The sequence below is a fragment of the Capra hircus genome, chromosome 19 (genome assembly GCF_001704415.2).
Source record: "Capra hircus breed San Clemente chromosome 19, ASM170441v1, whole genome shotgun sequence".
Lineage (NCBI taxonomy): Eukaryota > Metazoa > Chordata > Mammalia > Artiodactyla > Bovidae > Capra > Capra hircus.
Genome location: NC_030826.1, coordinates 23,595,118 through 23,607,714, shown reverse-complemented (window position 1 = coordinate 23,607,714; position 12,597 = coordinate 23,595,118). Strand labels below are relative to the sequence as shown.

The following is a 12,597-nucleotide window of genomic DNA, read 5'->3' as shown; positions in this document are numbered from 1 at the left end:
AATCACTCCCCAGCCCAGCACCAGCCTTGAGGAGGTTCAATCAGGGTGAGACGGAGCAACTGCTACCCATCTGCTGTCTCCACGAAGCTGGGGATCAACTGATGCAGGCCAGAGACCCAGGCGCGGCTGAGGATGGGTTTCCAGCGTATCAGATTGTGAAGGGGTGGGCAGGATGAGCGGAAGACATGCGGGTTTGTCATGGAGACCCCACAAAAACCCCCAAGACGCAAAGAACTTCCCACAGAGCCACAGGCATGCCAATCCAAGCCAAGCAGGGCCGGAGTCAGGCGGAAGGGGAAGGTCCTCACCTTGGGGTACAGGACAGGGTTGAATTTCAGCCCCACCGCGTCGTCACAGAAAGCCTGAGCGGGGAGAGAGAGAAATACAGCTCAGGGGCCACGTCCACGGAGCACACCTGGGCTGCCCTGCCCACCAAGAGAAAGAGAATGAGGCCAAGACCTGCAGGGCCCAGGGGTCTGAGGTCACTGCTGGTCACTCGCGTGTGGTCAGGAAAGTCAAGAGACCTTCCTGGTGTTTCCCACTGAAGTGAGGCCACCACAGGTATCCAGCACAGTTTTGCCTGGCCTTCCCACTCCCAGAGTGTGGGTCCACCCCAACGCAGCTGATCATCCTTCTTGCCCCTCTTTTCTGACTCAGTTCCCCGCATCCCAGAGAAGGCACCCAGGCCCCTCCACCCACTGATGGTTCCTTACCTAAGAGGCTCCTCTGTCTGGATCAACAGCCTGACCATCCCTCAACCCCAGCCATCCTCTGCTCTGAAGGCTCCCAGCTCCCCTCCCCTCCATCCTCCTCTGAAGCCCCACCCTACTCTCCATATCCAGGCCTGTCTCTCCATTTCTCTAGTCTGCTGAACTAGCTGCGAACTTGGGGTAAGAACCTGGGATAAGAGCAGCCTGTTCCCTGAGCAGCCTCAGCAGCGAGGATGAGATGGAGCAGGAATTTGGGGGTATCCACCAACAGCTCCCCCACCCCATGCATGCAGTCAAGGGTCCAAAAGGAGAGTGGCTCCTCCTTCCCAAAGGCAGAGCCCACCCAGGACAAGCCTGCACCCCCAAGACCCGGCTAAAAGAGGAAGCCACCTCCTCTTGGTGCCAGCTTTTACCTTTGCGATCTGAGGGACACTGGGCAACTTGCTCAGTCCGGCCAAGGGAATCCGCTCGTGCACCGTCTTCACTTTGGACCTAAACACGTCCAAGAGATGAGAAGGGGTGAAGATCACCTTTCACGAGATGGATGAAGATAAGAAAGGGGAGTCCACAGAAATGGAGTCAACGAAGAAGGTGGCTGAGGTCACAACAGGCCACAAAGCAAGTACCTGATTCATGTTACCCCTGGGTCAGACCTGCCTTATGCCACCTGAGCCAGGCACTGGGTGCCCCCGACTTAAATGGGAAAACAGGATCCTACTTAGGGACCCCACGGGAAATGGATACTCAAAGAACCTGCTGGGTACAGCTGACTGCAACTGAAACAGGGAATGCAAATAGTCACCTTCAAATTCAACATTATTTTTTTGCTTCTTGGTGGGTTTTTTGTGTTCTCCAGAAGAAGTGGGCAGAGCTTCTGGATATATTCGGGTCTGACATGCAATTAAACCTTAAGAAAAGAAAACTTAATGTTTGAAAATCTGGACTTACTCAAAATATAAATGGGATGCGAGTTGCTCTATAAAGAGATTCACCATAAGATTCTAAATTTAGCCCATTCCCCTGATTCATTCAGCACATTATGAAAGTGTTGAATTCTACCGAATGCTTTTCTGCATCTGCTGAGATCATCATATGGTTTTTAATCTGTTAACCTGGTGGATTACATTTCTGTTGAGCTATCTTTTCATTTCCTGGGTAAAACTCCACTTGCTTATGCTGTATTATTTTTTCCATATCCTCCTGAATTTAACTTGTTGATATTTCATTTAGAGTTTCATACCTACGTTCAGGAGCAACACTGGCCTATTTTATTTTCTTGTGCTTCCCTTGTCAAGTTTCAATATCAAGCCTCAAAAAATTGCTAGGAAGCATCTCACCCTTTGAAATAGTTTGTATACCATAGGAATTTTCTGTCCCTTAAAGGTTTGCTAAAATCTGTCTGTGAAATCTCTGGGCCTGCTCTTTTTCATTTGGAGGATGCTGTTGGCTACCAGTTAGGTTCTTTAACGGTGAACGTTAAGGTCTTCTACTCTTCACTGAGTCAATTTTGGTAATTTATGTGTTATTCTATAAAATTATCCATCAAATGTATTAATATAAAGTTGGTTTTGGTGTTCTCTTAAGACTTCATTTCTATTTGTAGTTGGATCCCTTCCTTCATTGCAGAAATAGTATCTGTTGTTATCTTTTCTGTTTTCATTATCAGCCCTTGCTGGGGATTTAGTTTATTAATCTTTTCAAAGAGATAGCTTTTAATTTTACTATCTCTATTTTTTTTTTTTTTTTTGCTTTCTACTTCACTGGCTTATGCTTGCCTTTTTTCTTTCCTTCTATCTTCTTTGGTTTCTGCTTTGCCTAAAGCTATGACAAACCTAGATAGTGTATTAAAAAGCAGAGACAACACCTTGCTGACAAAGGTCCGTAGAGTCAAAGCTATGGTTGTAGTCATGTATGGATGTGAGAGTTGGACCATAAAGAAGGCTGGGCACCAAATAACTGATGCTTTCAAATTGTGGTGCTGGAGATGACTCTTGAGAGTCGCTTGGAGATCAAACCAGTCAATCCTAAAGGAAGTCAACTCTGAATTTTCACTGGAGGGACTGATGCTGAAGCTAAAGCTCCAATATTTTGGGCACCTGATGCCAAGAGCTGACTCATCAGGAAAGACCCTGATGCTGGGAAAGATCGAAGGCAAAAGGAGAAGGGGGAGGCAGAGGATGAAATAGTTAGATAGCATCACTGACTCTATAGATAGTGGAGGATAGGGGAGCCTGGCATGCTGCAGTCGATGGGATCACAAAGAGCGGGATACAACTTAGCAACTGAACAACAACATTCTTTTTCTAACATCCCAACCCGCATGCTTACACACTGAATCCTTCTTCTTTTTTACAAATGCATTTAAAACTATACATCTCTCCCTAAGTACCACTTTAGCTGCATCCCACACGTTGATGGTGGTATTTTCACTGCCACTTAGTTCTAAATATTTTGTCAGTTCTTTTGTGATTTCCCCTTCAGCACATGAGTTATTTAAAAGGGTTTTCTTGTTTTTGTTTTTTTTTTTACCATTCCAAATGTAAGAGTCTTATCTTTCAGTATTTTAATTGCTGACTTCTAATTTAATTTTTGTATATTCTGGGAATATAACCTATTACATTAGTTAGAAAGGCACTCAGTCGTGTCTAACTCTTTGCAACTTCATGGTCTATACAGTCTATGGAATTCCCTAGGCCAGAATACTGGCATGGGTAGCCTTTCCCTTCTCTAGGGGATATTCCCAATCCAGGGATCGAACCCACGTCTCCCGCATCACAAGCAGATTCTTTACCAGCTGAGCCACAAGAGAAGCCCCGACATATGATATTTATTATTTGAAATTTGCTAACTTGATTCACGGACTGTTTTTTCATGTCCACGTGAGCTTGAAAAGAATGTATCTTTTTTTTTCTTTTGTTGAGTTCAGGAATGTATGTTAGAAGATCAAATTTGTTAACTGTGTTGTTCAAATCTATATCATCACAATCTTTGCATCTGCTTGGTCCATTGGTATCTAAGAGGCGTTCCTGAAATCTCCAACTGTAGCTGAGGATTTGTCTACTCACATTCCTATCAGCATTTGCCTCTTTAAACTCAAGACTATGTTACTAAGTACAAGCTCATGACTGTTAGACTTTCCAGGTGGACTGTTCTTTTGATCGTCATGTAGGCTGAGGCCTCTGAGGGGTCCAGTAAAGAGCATCTTTCCTGGCCCAAGTTATGAACAAAATCAGAAAAAAAAAAAAGAAGAAGAAATTAAAAGTAAGGCAGCTGGGGACTTTGCTGGTAGTTCAGTGGTTAAGACTCCGCACTCCCATTGCAAAGGGCTCGGGTTAGAGATCTAAGATCCCACACACCACACAGCATGGCCAAAAAAATTAAAAAGCAAGGCAGTTGGAAATGAAAATGACTCCTTTGGTACTGATAAAGGTGAAGAGGAAGCACAGTAGCTTAGCGTGAAGGTGAAATGGATGTTTAAACTAAACCCTAGAGTTATCCACCAGTCACAGACAGTGCGGGGCAGGGACAAGCCTCCTCTCCTGGGGTCTGCTCAGGTGAGACTACAATACAGGGAGCAGGGAGTACCCCAGGGGCAGATAGCTTCAGGAGGGAAAGGGAAAAGGATACAGCTACCTACATCAAGTCCTCACTGCAAATTCACCTACCAAGAGGGTGGAGAGAGCCGGGAGTGCTACACAGAAGTGTCCCTTCACAAGGCAAGGGAATCAGGAGCAGGGAAGGATTCCCAAGTTACAAGAGTGCTCCTTTTATCTCTACTGATGCATTTTCCTTGAAATTCTATTTTTTTCTGACAGGACTATTGCTACACCAGATTTCTTAGCTAGTATTTTTCCAGAATATCTTTTTCTATTTCTTCATTTTAAATCTTTCCAGGTCATTTTTCTTTAGACATGACTCTTATAAGTAGAATACAGCAGCATTTTAGCTCAATCCGATAGCCTGATATTTTCATAGACTATTTGTACTTGTGCTCACTAATATACTTGGAATTGTTTTTATCACTTTGTGTTTTTAATAACCCTGTGTTTTTTCTTCTTTCTCCTTCCCTGCCTTCAGTTTGGTAAAATTTTAAAATTCTTTTTATCCCTCTGCTAGTTTAAGAGCTATATATTGTATTTCTAAAACTTCCAATACACCTATTTATATTTTTCCAACAAACTCTAAACTTACTTGCTATCTCTCTCCTGAGGAAGGAAGGAGACACAAGAGCTACTGAACTCTTTCCTTCCCACTGTCTTTGCTGTATTTGTTTAGAAATTTAATTCAAGAATTTTTTCTTTAAAAAATTCTTTTTCCAGTCAGTAATTAAACTTATCAGCCTAGTTTATCTATGTCTTCTTACTTTTTAGTTGCATCCTTTCTTTTGGTTTCTCTTTTCTTTTAGCTGAAGTACATCCTTTAGTGTTTCTTTCAGTTAGATTCTGTGAATAATGTACTCCCTTCATTTTTTTACATGTCTGAACAACTTTCTTCCACCGTTTTAAAGCTACTGTCCCACTGTCCCACGGCTGATAAGAAACTTGCTCTCAGGCTGGCTGTCATTCATGATAATCTATTTTTAGGTAGCTTTAAAAATTCCTATTTACCTTTGAAGTTCTAAATAAAATCTGTTCTTTACAAGTTTCAAATAACTACCTGCAAACCATCTAGATCTAGAAACTTCTGGAGAGAGAATTCTTGGAGAACTTTTCAATTTATTCCATCACTGTTATTGATCCGGTCAGGTTTTTCACCTCGTGTTAAACTCAGTCACGTGTGCCCTCCTAGAAAAGCACCTGCTTCAGATGAAATTGCCGATGTAATAGCACGATGGGCTTCTCTGGTGGCTCAGTGACTAAGAACCTGCCTGCCAATGCGAGAAATGCAAGAGATGTGGGTTCGATCCCCGGGTCTTAACCAGTGGACCGCCAGGGAAGTCCCTAATCTTTTGTCTTTAAAACAGATCATTTTTTTTAGAGGTTTGCTGAAAATACAAAGTTAATGGATATCGGAATTTACCTTGGCTTGCTATAATAAATCCTTTCCAAAGTTTGGATATTTTCCTACCCTCTAAACGCTAAGTTATGCTTTTTTAAACGCAGGATCTTTTCTTTCAAACAAACTATTAGGGTTTGGGGTTGTTTTTTTTTTTTTTTCCTCTCCTTCTTTTTATATCCAAACTTAGGAAAGGTGGACCTTCCCAGGGGGCACAGTGGTGGAGAATCCACCTGCCAAGCCTGGAGATAAGAGATGTGGGTTTGATCCCTGGGTCGGGAAGATCCCCTGGAGTAGAAAATGGCAACCCACTCCAGTATTCTTGCCTGGAAAATTCCATAGACAGAGGACTCTAGTGGGCAGTCCAAGGGGTTACAAAAGAGTTGGATATGACTTAGCAACTGAATAAGCACACACACTGAAAAAGGTGACATCTACTCGGGCTTGTTATTTATCTCCAAATTGTAAGGAGATTCTCCTTGGCAACTCTAACAGCACACACAGGTGTTGTTAGAATCCTCAGATTTTAGCTGGCGAGCTGGTTGCTCTAAGACATCAATTAAATAATCCAGAAGCTGACAGGGAATGAGGAAGAAACTGGGATAGAGTCACTGCCAGCAGGGGAATTTCATCTCTGCATAATTTCTTCTTTGTGCCTGGTGAAGTTACTAGGCCGTGAGGCCAATTATTTTTTACATCTGGCTTTTGGTATACCATGTGATTACCCAACTTCCTAGCTGGTGAATGGTTTCTCTCTGCCACCCTGCTCACTGGATTTCTACTGGGAAAGCCACATTTGAGCTTAACTCCCCAGGACATTTTTTAAAAAAAGGAATCCTATGCATTTCTTTTTAGTATTTATTTATTTGGCTGTGCCTGGTCTTAGTTGTAGCATGAGGGATCTTCAATCTTCCTTGTCGTATGCGAGATTTTTTTAGCTGCAGCATGCAAAATCTTCATTGCAGCATGTGTGATCTCGTTCCCTGACCAGGGATCAAACCCGGGTCCCCTGCACTGGGAGGGTGGAGTCTTAGCCACTGGACCACCAGGAAAGTCACTCCCCTAGGCATTCATTTCAAACGCTGTTGACCCGAAACAACAAAAGTGGTTCCATGTGGAAAGACCTCTGAATGTTCCAGGGCTCACCCATACTTCTAAACAACACAGAATTATCTCCAACATGTGGGAAACCTGGGTTCAATCCCTGGGTTGGGAAGATCCCCTGGAGAAGGGAAAGGCTACCCACTCCAGTATTCTGGCCTGGAGAATTCCATGGACAGTATAGTCCCTGAGATGGCAGAGTCAGACATGACTGAGCAATTTCCACTTCATCTATTCCCTCATTACACTGCTTTCTAAGAAAGAGGCACTGAGGTCAGTTCTCCATATCACCCCACAGATTACCGAAGAATAAAAAAATCATCAAAATGTGCTGTGTGCCAAGCATCTTTCTCTCTCTTTTAGTCCAGGTGTGGCATTTCAGATAGGACACGGTATTAGAAAAAGAGGGTTAGATCCTTGGTTCAATTATCTTCTTACTCAGAAATGCTACCGCTTCTGGGTCTGATTTTTATTAAGAACGGAAGTAATTTTCTTCACAGAGGTTCACCAACTTGAAATCCTATTAGGATATGGGGATCCGGGTATTACTCTCTCAGAATATTAGTGCTAGCGATTTAATGGACTCTTCCTTGCCTTGCAAACATCATTTCTAGCCAGGTGAACCTCAGCAAAGAAAATTGGTTCCTTTCTTAAGAAAGAGCAAATCAAAATTGGATGAGTGCTGACAACTTCCTTGTACCAGCTCCCCCCTCCTCCTATCCTTCTCATTGCAAGGCTAGTTGTCACTTTCCATCCCATTTTTATCTCAACACTTGGGCAGAGAAAAAATGCTTTTGCTCTTTTCCAAATACCATCAAGGACTTCCAATTAGATTCACAAATATGGACTGGGAGTTTGACAGGTTCACAGCACAGTGCTAAGCACCATTGCTGATTTTCCCCCGCTTCTCCACCAGCCCAATGGGGACAGAGATATTTAAGATTGACTCTCTGTGTTCCCTCAGCATCCTGTGTAAATCAATAAAATAATACTTGTGCCATACATTAAAATCCTCTGTTTCTCACCACTAGGCCTGCAGAGAACATGGACCATTCACTGTCATTACTGCAAAAGATGTTCTAAAAAACACATAAGTCCAACAGAAACCAATTCCAGTTCCTGCCTTTGAGAAGGTCATAATCCAGAGAGAGGTCCCTGGCCTGGCTGTGAATCACTGCTCCGGTTGTTACCACCATTCCTTTTTGGGGAACCCAGGGTACACAGAGATGCTTTGGGACCTATTTTCCGCGACTGGATGCACACTGGAGGCAGTGTTCTGGCAAACCTTCTCCCAGGACAGTCTAGAGCTGTATCTCAGCAGGATGGACCATCTTCTTCAGAGTCCCAGTCCCCACAAGAGAAGCAGGTGGGGGTAAGGTCTAGGTGACCTTGAGCCCAGACACCATGCTGACTCCTGCAGTCAGCCAGCTGGCACAAACACCTGGTCTCCCCGACTGGCAACTCACACATAGCCCCAAGACTCCAGCCAGGTTTGTTTCCCCAGCACACCCAGACCAGACTGGTCAGACCGGTATTTCTGGGTACTGGCCACTAGAGGCGTGGCCTCCAACAGCGCCAAAGCCCCACCTGAGAATGATCCGAAGGTACTCAACACCTTCGGCCTCCTCACACTTCACGGACAGAAGCAAGTTTCCCAGGCTGCTGCCAGTACAGTAGAAGTTTAGATGATCCTAGAGATAGAAATCTGGTGTTAGTGGGAATTGGGGGGGGGGGGACCCTCGAGACACGTTCCCCCAAATCACCTCCTTCACCAGGAGTCAGAAGCCCCACAGCAAAAAGGAAGAGATCAAAGCTAAAGTTGTGGTTCTGCTGGTGATGGTGGGGGGAGGGGTAGATGAGGGGAAGGAGGAGAAGGGCCACAGTAACAGGTTCCAACTGCCCGGAGTCCCAGGACCTGCCGGGCACTGGGCTAAAAGCCCAATATCCCTTCACTCCTTTAATCCTGACTTTTAACTTTATGCAGAAGAAAACAGCATCGTGCCCATTTCACAGATGGGTAAACCACGTTCAGAGTCGTTAACCATCCAAGGTCAAACCACTAATAAGTGAAAGATCCAGGGTTCCACATCTGTTTTGACCAAAGCACAAGTTCTTCACCACAAGATACCTAGTCTGCTACCTTGCTCCCAGGGGCAACCCTCCCCAGTTCAGACTATTTGCAGGAATAAACCTGGGAGGGTGGAGCCAGTTGGTTCTCTAGACAGTGGCTCTCTCCCTGGCTCTGGGAGCCCATCCTGGACCAGTTATCTTAGGGTGGGGCCCTGGAATCTGCATTTTAACACATTCCCCAGGAGGTGCTGACACACAACTCCTAAGACTGCAAAGCTGCCTTAGTCTGGAGATTTCCGGAATCTGCCCTCGGGACTTCCGGAACCTGGCAAGTCTGGTGGGCAGAATATATTTAAAGAAATGTAAAGTCTTCACTTTTAAGCCATCAGAGGCTCACAGCACATCATCTGGTACAAGTACCAAGGGGGACCTGCTAGAATGAGGACACAAGAGACTTGTACTATTTTGATAGAAACAGACTTCCTAAGTGTGAGAACATTTTTTTTTCCTTCCACTCTTCTTCACCTCCAAACACTACCCATTCCATCACCTTCTAAAATATGTGTCGGGGGTGTTCCCAACCTGGACCCATCACCCACGAGTCTTCCTGGCTCTGCAGATGCTCAGTCTGCCCCATCCTCACCCCCCACCCCCACCCAGGGGCAGAGCCAGTCAAGACACTGGCAGGCGGCAAGGACAGGGGCAGGACTTGGAAGAGGAGAGACAAAGAGAAAGGGGGCCTGGAGAGGAACGCCAGGCTCCTGCCCCCACCCCCTGCCCACCGCCCCCACCTCCAGCAGCTATTTATTTCCCTGCCCTGGGTCCCTGGGCCTTACCTTCCCCAGGAAGTGCCTGCGATAGGCCCTGGCTTCACCCTTGCACTCGAGCTTGTAGCCAAACGTGCTGGGACTGAGGTTCTCCTCCTCCTCATCCTCACAGATGCTGCTGCCCAGGGAGGTCGGTGTGCTCACGTTCTCGGGGTCCTCAATCCAGTAGCCCCCAAACTGGGGCAGGACGATCAGGGGGTATGGGCCTCCCTTCTCCACAACCTGGAGGCAGAGGGAGGGTCTGGCACTGCAGCCTGTCCCGGGTCTACAGAAGGAGGGGAGGGGTGCCGGTGGGGTGTCCCTCAACCTTCCAACCGCTCCAAGGAGGGGATCCCATATTTGAGGCCAAAAGCAGTAACATGAACCCCTTCTCTAAGGCCTGCAATATCTCCCATTTCACCGACCCTGGAGCACCAGAGGTGCAAAGCTTTGGCAGTTACCTCCAATTTAAACAAGGAAAAACTGAGGTCACAAAGGGGATAATGGGAAGAGACCTCAGGCCCTCAAGTTCCAGGGCCAGCATTCTCTCCCACGTGAGGCCGGGCAGGGACCATCAACGTCATCACCATCAGCTCCCCCAGCTGCGCCCCAGAGACAGGACCCAGAGCTGAAGGCAGCCGGGGGCTCCTACCTCGTCGATGCTGGGGTACGGAATGTAGTCATCCTGCAAGAGAAACCAGACAATGTCACCATCCATCCCCGCAACACCCATCAGGTTTGACCACTGTTTCCATTCCCCTCTCCCAGATAGGGGAGGTAGGGGGCTGGGGGCCTGGCAGACTGCAGCAGGGCCTTGGAAGGATCAACGGGCAGAACACCGGACAGGAAAACAGCCCAGAGGCAGCTCTGGAACCTGGCTGGAGTTCTCCCCCAGGGTGACAGAGCCTGAGTGCAAACCCTGCCAGCTGAAGACGCAGTATGCAAAGCGCTGAGGCCCGCACTTCTGGTGACCCAGTTGTTCACCCTAGGAGGCTGTGACAGGAAGGTAACCTCTGGTCCCATCCAGCCCCGTCCAGGTAAGAGGGCTGACCTCGAAGTGATGAGCTGCACCCCTGGGCCTGGGCAATGGAAGTTGAAGCTAAGAGTTGATGCCTCTGGAACCTGGAGCACAGGGCCTGACACCCCTACATACAGCGTGTGGTCCATTCGCAAGAGTGGGGGCAGAGAAGCCAGGCTGAGCCTCAAACCTTGTCTCCACCCCAGTCCACCCAGAAGCTGCCCCAGAGGCATTACGCCAGGGCCCCCCTTGCTGCCCACTATGCCCCAGTCAACATGGTGTGGTCACCTAAGTGGCTCATGGTGAAAATCTGAGGTAGACAGCGTAAGATAGCAGAACCCAGCAAGCCTGCTGTGTCCCCTGCCTCTGTCACCCGCCCAGCCCACCTTGTTCTTCTGGGGTCCCGGCTTCTGCTCTTCAAGCTTGATCCCCTGCAGAAACAAGGAAAAGAGGATCCATGGAAAAGCAAAGGTCACAGAAGACGAGCCAAACAGAGGAGTTTATCAGGAGCAGCTGCCTTAGCTGGCAGTTAGTGACAGCAGCAGCAGCAGCTGGCGTGGTCCTTGCACACTCAGGCCTCACAGAAGCCTCGGCAAGGCAGCAGGTTAACAGCATGGGCTCAAGCCAGATCACGAGGGTTCAAATCCCAACACTGCCACTTACGACCTGATGACTTTGGGCAAGTCACAGAACCTCTGTGTAGCTCAGTGTTCCCATCTGTAAAGTGGGAATGAAAACCTCACCTACTCTGGTAGTGAAGATTCAATGTTGAGAATGTGTTGAGCCCTTGGAAGAGTGGTAAGAATATGGTAAAAGCTATAGGTAAGCAGCTTTCCACGCTGGTGCTTTTTTTTTTTTTTTTTTTGGCTGCACTGGGTCTTCGTTGCTTTGCATAGGCTTTCTCCCTAGTTGCACCAAGCAGGGGTTAGTTACACGGGTTTAGCTGCCCCATGGCACATGGGATCTTCCCAGACCAGGAGCGAACCCATGTCCCCTACATTGCAAGGCGGGTTCTTATCCACTGTACCACCAGGCAAGACCCATTCCAGCACTTAAACATCACCAGGCTCTCTCAAAGCCGACAGGTGAGGGGTGAGGGATGGGAACCTGCATCTTGGGGTGTCGGCACCCACAGGCTGGACCTCATGCCACACCAGCTCCACTCCTCCCTGGTGGGAGGGCCCACGGCTGACGGGCAGGTGGCCTGGTCCTCACTCTGCTGTTGTCTTACTGCCAGTGACCCTTGACAAAGTTCAGCCTTCTGCAGCTTCCACACCTTCAATTGTGAGATGAGGATTCTAACACCCACCTATCCATCTCACAGAGGTGTCATCGCAAAGGTCAGGCACCTTCACTGGGCCTGGATTAAAGCGTATCATCTGCAGGTGTCTGGGAGATGCTCTTCTGGGGAGCAGGGCCCAGTCCAGCAGTGCCACGTTCTGACTTAAGTGGGTTTTAAGGGAGTGGGGTACATGGCATTCCCAAAACTGTTTGAATAAATTCCGACAAGGGTGTGAGATGCTGGGACACACTGGGACACACAGGTCCCTCTGGAGAGAAGAGTGTCCTGCAGCAGCCCCTGCCCGATCATAAAAATACAGAGCAGGAAACTTGACCTTGCACAGCGCTCCCTCCTTCAGTCTCCTCTGAAAACTCTCAGCACCTATTTACCAACTCGGAAACGGGGGCCCTGGGAGGAGGTTCCTGGAGCTAGCGGTGTCAGCACTTGGAGGTGAAGCCGGGCCGTGTGTCTAGAGTGCAGAGTCCTGTCCCACAGCCCTCAGAACCCAGGCCTCCTGCTCACTCACTGGGTGGATCTAGACTTGGTGGGACTGAGTCACCTGCAGCATCGTCCAGGAGGGCGTATGGGTCCCTCCCACTCGACAGGCCCTCCTTT

General features: G+C 47.6%; 1 protein-coding gene across 5 annotated transcripts in view; it reads right to left on the bottom strand.

The window, feature by feature from the left end:
- Nucleotides 1-12,597, bottom strand: part of RAP1GAP2 (RAP1 GTPase activating protein 2) — a 215,383-nt gene that overhangs the window by 45,277 nt on the left and 157,509 nt on the right. For all 5 annotated transcript variants that reach the window (XM_018064418.1, XM_018064419.1, XM_018064420.1 and 2 more), the window contains 6 exons: nucleotides 11,087-11,131; nucleotides 10,335-10,367; nucleotides 9,713-9,925; nucleotides 8,394-8,497; nucleotides 1,124-1,202; nucleotides 309-362 (listed from right to left, as the gene is read on the bottom strand). In XM_018064418.1, coding sequence (XP_017919907.1) covers nucleotides 309-362; nucleotides 1,124-1,202; nucleotides 8,394-8,497; nucleotides 9,713-9,925; nucleotides 10,335-10,367; nucleotides 11,087-11,131 — 528 coding nt within the window. The remainder of the gene's footprint in view (nucleotides 1-308; nucleotides 363-1,123; nucleotides 1,203-8,393; nucleotides 8,498-9,712; nucleotides 9,926-10,334; nucleotides 10,368-11,086; nucleotides 11,132-12,597) is intronic.